Raw genomic sequence first — 6,287 nt, 5'->3', positions numbered from 1 at the left:
GTGGTGCCTTTATTTCTTAATGTCACCCCAAATGTGGTGAGATTTTGCCGTTAATTTCTGTGCGACGAAATGCACAAAATTGCAGCAAAACGAGCAGAGCCAAACACTCCTGTGTCAGTGCCAAAATTTGGTGTATTTTTGAAGCAGAGGGAGAATCCTTCAAAGTGAATGGTGCCGCTCCAAAAATGAACCACCAAAACACGCAAAAAAGAGCGATAGGCAGCGTCACTCATGTGTGAACAGGGCTTACAAATGAATGGCGCCCAAACATGCGTGGAGCATTTTGCCACTATTACAGTGAGATTTGGGATCGCAGGCAGAATCGCAGCGATTTTGCCGAAGATCCTAAAAAGGCCAGATGTGAACAGGGCCTCATTTGTTTTATATATTTGTATATAAAGAATCATTTATTGTTTATATCATTTGAAAGCTGTATATTTAGGAGTTTAGGCCACAGTGGGGGAAATTTAATAAAACTGGTGCACACAGAATTTAGTGCAGCTGTCCCTAGTAACCAGTCAGCTTCTACCTTCAGCTCTTTGTATTACGCGTTGACAGTAAAACCAGTAAAACCAGGGAGCTGATTGATTACTATGCAGAGCTGCACCAGATTCTGTGTGCACCAGTTTTAGTGAATCTCCTATTACAGCAGCTAAATAATTTAAAGTGGGATTTAATCTGCAGTGCAAGAATGTACATTAAAGCTTATTGGATGCCATGCACCCCTGCTTCTGTTTACATTCCCCAATCCCCACCCCCACTGACTGTACACACTACAGGTCAGGTGATTTGTCCTAGAGGAGTTGCCGTTGTCACATGACAGCTTAGCGTCACATGACAGCTGCACACCCGGAAGTAGCCCTGTATACAGGCTGCAGAGGAGACAGAGGGAGTGCACTGAGTGAGCTGCTATGAGACAGAGTCTGTGAGTGGAGCTAATAGACCGGTAATTACACATTTCTCCCTCCATCTCTCATCCTCTGCTGGAGGTTTAGCTCAGGCTGCATCGTGTATTCTGCTTTAGTCCCCTCAGAGGCAGCTCACCTGTCACCCTCCACTTATTTTGGGACTGCAAGTGCAGAAGGACCTGCACAGCTTGTAGTTCCACTCCAGCTAGGAAGAGACAGATTGCCCAGATCCTTCGTGCTTCCCACACATACTGCAATCTGATTGCAAGATTTCAAGTTTCAGTAGACTTTTAATGTAGATGTTTGATCACAGCACACATGGTAATGATTTCGGTCAGATCAAAATTCCCTTTCAGTTTGAGGCCTCATGCACACAGGCTTATGAAAATATGCAGCATTTTTTTCTGCCAGAGTTTGACAGAAAAATCCTTCTAATGTTACGGTATCTATGTATTTACATGTGGTTAATCTTTAAAGGGGAGGTCCGACTGAAACAAATACTGCAGCTGCTGACTTTTAAAATAAGGACACTTACCTCTCCAAGACACCCACGATGTCCTCACCTGAAGCTGACCCGTCGCTCCGCTCCCGGGGCGGCATCTTCAGTAAGGCAATCAGGAAGTGAAGCCTTACCTACCGCACCTGCGTGAGTTGCACTGCGTGTTTTGAGTGGTCTCTGCTGTCTTCTGGGACCTGTGTGTCTCCCAGAAGACAGCGGGGGGCGGACATGGTGTAGATTGCTGTGGATACTGCAGCGATCTTTCACCGGAAGTGGGAGCAAATACCTGGATTAGACAGGTATCTGCTCCCCTTTCCCCCCTGAAAGGTGCCAAATCTGACAACAGAGGGGGGAGGAACCTAATAAATGGAAGTTCCATTTATGGGTGGAACTCCACTTTAAATGAATTCTACTGGCAAGGATATTAATTTATATATAGGAATGCATTTATGAGCATACTCGTGTTTGTGTGTACGCACGTCTGCTCAAAATCTCCTCCTTAGAGCCTTTGGTGCATGGCCAATAACATAACGGGGCTTTTCCAGGCATAAAAAAAATGCCTGTATAAGCGGAATTTTTTAAAGGTTAAGTTCACCTTTTAAAAAAAAAAAAATAATAATTAGTGCCCTTTTTTTGCAGGTAAAAAAATGTGCATTTCCCCACATCCAATTCGCATGACAGGAGAGTGTGCACTGGTCTCAATGGAGCCGGTTCACACATCTCTGGGGTGACCACGGTCCGCATTGAAGAAGGGTCCTGTGCGTCTTCGCTCCGAATCAGATGCAAATTCGCATCTGAATCTGTGTACAAGGATGACCCCCTGCTGTGAGCCTCTGCAGTGAGTGTGAACCAAGCCTTATTATTGGAGCCTGCAAAGCGTTGCAGTCTCAGGCTCCTGCAGACACTCAGCTGTCTAGGGATGAGCTCTGGCGTGCTCGCACAGCCCACGTGCAGAGCCTGCCAGAAAGTCGGCACTGAGCTGCGCTAATCACAGGCAGTAAGACATTGTCCCGATGTGTGGCTGAAGAGTTCGGGAAATGTCTCACTGCCTGTGATTAGCGCAGTGCCGACTTCCTGGCGGGCTCTGTGCGAACACGCTGGAGCTCATCCCTACAGCTGTCTCCTCATACGGGCAGACAGTTACCTGAAAGCAGGAAGAATCAATGAACCACCAGAGTGCTTCATTGAGAACTACAAACTCTGTCAGCCACAATTTTTTTTTGCAATATATTTTTATCTTTTTCCAATTTTTTTTTTCTTTTTCTTTTTATTAGGAGCCCATTGAGGTTTAGTGAAATATTGGGAGTCTAAACAGACCCCAATGCCTCACTTTTGGGACAGAGAAAAGGGACTGAGGACAGAGATTCCCTAGTCCCTTTCTCCGTAGCCTTAGCTGCACTGGACAGTGAATGAATGGGTAGTGCTCTATGCTGAGAGGCTTCCTTTTCATTCACAAACTGAAGCATAATATACATGATTTACTATGGTACCAGTTGTTCATTCATAAATGAAGCTAAACTGTTCTATCACAAAATATTAAAAATGTCAATATTATGTGTTCCCTTCTGCTTTCCTTGCAGTAAATTGTTACCTAGTAATGGCATCTGAAACACAACACGGAGGTGACCAGCTGGCTTCTGGCGCCGCCAAGCTTCAGTTTGTCCCCTTCTCTAGCGCTCTTGATGCTGGATTTTGGCATGAGCTCACTCAGAAAAAACTCAATGAATACCGACTAGATGAATCGGCCAAGGCCATCAAGGGTCATTATTACAATGGTAAGAATGTGTTTTGAATTTTTCATGATCATACTAAAATGTCAGTTATAGTGCTGTAATTCTAATGCTGGCCTTTCCCTGCTGTTATCTGCTTGCAGCAGACCAAGGCTAATTGTTTTGTTATAAGGGCTCATGCACAGAGATGTAATATTATACGTAGGATCTTTGCTCCACGCACAGGTCCACTGACACAGATTTTCCTTTTTTGATTTAAAGTGTTACTAAACCCAGCACCCTGCATTCACTATATCTGGTCACCAACAGTCACAGTACATGGAAATGCAATTATTTTAGTAAATATAAACTGCAAAATACCCTTTCTCAGCAGTATATAGCAGTCTTGTGACTTCTATCAGTGCCTGGTTAAAGCTTGTAGGAGGTGTTTTCATACTGCACTGGCTTACCTATCAGGATGCAGGAACCCTGACCCTCTGTCTGGACATGCTGATTGGCCCTGTGCTGATCACATGCACTCTCCCAAGAAAAAAAAACTCTAGCAATACACACCAAACTAACTCCAGTAACTGTCTTATCTGGACATGTTTTGGAGACAATGCACAAAAGGGAGGATCTGTGCATACAGGATCAAACAGCCCTTTTACACGATGCAGAAGATTAACCCCTTAGATTCCATATTTTATCACTGAATATGCAGGCTATGCTTTGTGTTGCTACACGCTTGTCTTACACTTATTTCACCACTATACAAGTCTACCAGTTATGTCTGACCAGTCAAATAAAATTGTTTAACTGCATGGCTAAATGATCTCAGAAGCTGGTGATCTGGGAGTATAAGGCATTGTAATAAAATCCAGTTAACCAGTGGCAAGCCCCCCCTGCCCCATGTCACAGTGCTGGGGTCGGGATGTTGATGTGTGACGGATGAAAAAAACTACTTTTCCATCCGTCATCGGATTGGGTGATGATGGACTCTGCGGTCCGTCGTCAGTCGATCTCCCATAGGGGAGAGCGTCGCTCTGACAGGTACGTCCCTGCACGGTGTGCAGAGACAGACCTGTCATATTCCTGCTCAGCGGGGATCAACGGAGCGATCCCCGCTGAGCAAGCGGATGTCCACTGGGCGGATCATCACGGATCCGTCCCATGTGAAAGAGCCCTTACACAAATTGTTAAAAAAAGAAAATTTTTATTTTTAGTGTTCAGAATCTTTTTTGTGTTGCAAGGTAGCACTTCCTGGTTTTCAGCCTAGGTTAGGCACTGCTGCCTCCAGGGATTGCTACTTCACAGCTATCCCAGGAGGTAGTATGTTACTAAGCCACTGTGTAGGCACATGTGTGGCAAATTTTTGCACTTGCATACAAATGTCACCAATTTTATTTGCATTTGTGCGCACGTGTAGAAATCTACCATGCCTGCACAGATACGCTACCAGTCTCTGCCAGGTCCTAGATACCTGGAAGACACCAGTGACACATATGCGCGCATGCCGGAGTTTGTAAAATAGCGGCGCAGAAGAGGGACTGGGGAAGGCAATTCATTCAATGGTTTAGTTTTATTTCAAGGTTGATATAACAGTGGTTAATGAATATGTGCATTGTAAACACCATAATCTATCTTATGCTGTCATGTTGGTTTTTTCAGGGGATCCTACAGGTTTTCCAACTCGTCTTACCCTGGAATTCAGTGCCTTTGACATGTAAGTTTAGAATATCTTTTCTTTATCGTACATCCCAAGACACAGGTGGTAACATTACCTTAGGCCGCGTACACACGGGCGGATTGTCTGCCCAACTAAGTTCGTCAGACAATCCGACAGACAGTCCGTTCAAAATTTGCATGGAAATTTGCTACCAGAGTACCTGTAAATTTCAAAGCTGTGTTCAATGTGAACGGGGGCTTAAGGCGTTTTTGGGCATATTATGTTTTGACTTCTCCCTGCTATTACCTAGCAGAGATGAGTCATTGGTTGTTCAGGACTTGGCACCCGTTGGCCTCCCATCAACCAGTGACTCATCTCTGCCATCAGCAAATGGCTTTCCCCTATAGAACCCCCTCCCCAAGCATGTTGAGGGCAAAATTTGCATGAACGGACCACACACGATGAGCAGACAGTCCGCTGAAAGCGTGCGCGATGACGTGTACAGCACGTACGACGGGACTAGAAAAACGACGTCCTATACACTGCAATGCAACCTTCGGCCGTGTAAATCCGTTCTGAGCATGCGCCATACTTAGTCCGTCCAACTTGCCTACACACGAGCGGACTGTCCGCTGAAACCAAGTTTGGACGGACAAAATTTTGGAAATTCCGTAAGACTTTGTTCGTCAGACAGTCCGCTGAAAAAGTCCGCTGAAGCCCACACACGAGCGGATTGTCCGCTGAAACACGGTTCAGCGGACTAAGTTGGACAGACAATCCGCCCGTGTGTACGCAGCCTTAGGGTTATGCTGCCACCTTCAGGTGTTTAACACTGGCAAAAAAAGACATCCCCTTCTAAGCATAACTCTCCGAGTTAGGCAAGGCTTCAGTTATTTTTTGCTAGTGTCTTAGTTGATTGTCATGTCTGTGCAGTCTCTGCACAAAAAAATTAACTAGCCTCTCAACGGTTCCATCTGAGATTAGAAGACTATCTTTTTCCGGATCTATTTTCCTACAGTTTTTTTTTTTTTATTCTCAAAGGAAAGGTATCCAGACTCTGCTCTGAACACACGGGGACATCCTGTAGCATTGCCAGTTGGCACTGGACCCTGTGGCATGGGACCCTGAGCAATGATATATCCCTTTATGGTAAGGTGCTGTACAGGTCCAGGGCAGTGATCCCTAGCTGGGATGTCGAGTCCCTAATGGCCCTTGTGACATCACCCGTCATGATAGCTGAAGATTCAACTCCCCAGAGGGTCCTGCAGCATGGACTGGTAAGCGCCCTAAGGTAGTCCTTGCTGGTACCTTCCTCTGTTGAAGCCCCCTTCCCAGATGGGACAGGAAAAAAACCTTTTCTGTCCACCAAAAATGATCTATTTTACTGTGTAAGTGTGTTTATGCAAACTGTTATGCCGCTCTGAGCACTATATAGCAATAGTGTAGCTTTGAGACGGTTGAGAGGCTCTCAACGCCAGATACAGGAGGCAGAGAATTGGGGCTGA

The 6,287-nt window shown here is 45.4% G+C and overlaps 1 protein-coding gene across 7 annotated transcripts in view; it reads left to right on the top strand.

Annotated features, from left to right (window-relative positions):
• Positions 1–829: 829 nt before the first annotated feature.
• ATG7 (autophagy related 7) overlaps positions 830–6,287 on the top strand; it is a 423,049-nt gene continuing 417,591 nt past the window's right edge. For 6 of the 7 annotated variants that reach the window (XM_077452132.1, XM_077452129.1, XM_077452133.1 and 3 more), the window contains exons 1-3: positions 830–946; positions 2,988–3,182; positions 4,785–4,839. In XM_077452132.1, coding sequence (XP_077308258.1) covers positions 3,005–3,182; positions 4,785–4,839 — 233 coding nt within the window. In that variant the 5' untranslated portion in view covers positions 830–946; positions 2,988–3,004. The remainder of the gene's footprint in view (positions 947–2,987; positions 3,183–4,784; positions 4,840–6,287) is intronic. The other variant, XM_077452130.1, reaches the window with a different exon arrangement.

Source organism: Lithobates pipiens, unplaced genomic scaffold (assembly GCF_037356315.1).
Source record: "Lithobates pipiens isolate NorthernLeopardFrog02 unplaced genomic scaffold, aLitPip1_a1.2 Scaffold_23, whole genome shotgun sequence".
Taxonomy (NCBI): domain Eukaryota; kingdom Metazoa; phylum Chordata; class Amphibia; order Anura; family Ranidae; genus Lithobates; species Lithobates pipiens.
The sequence above is the reverse complement of the archived record's forward strand: the minus strand, read 5'-3'. Positions and strand labels throughout refer to the sequence as shown.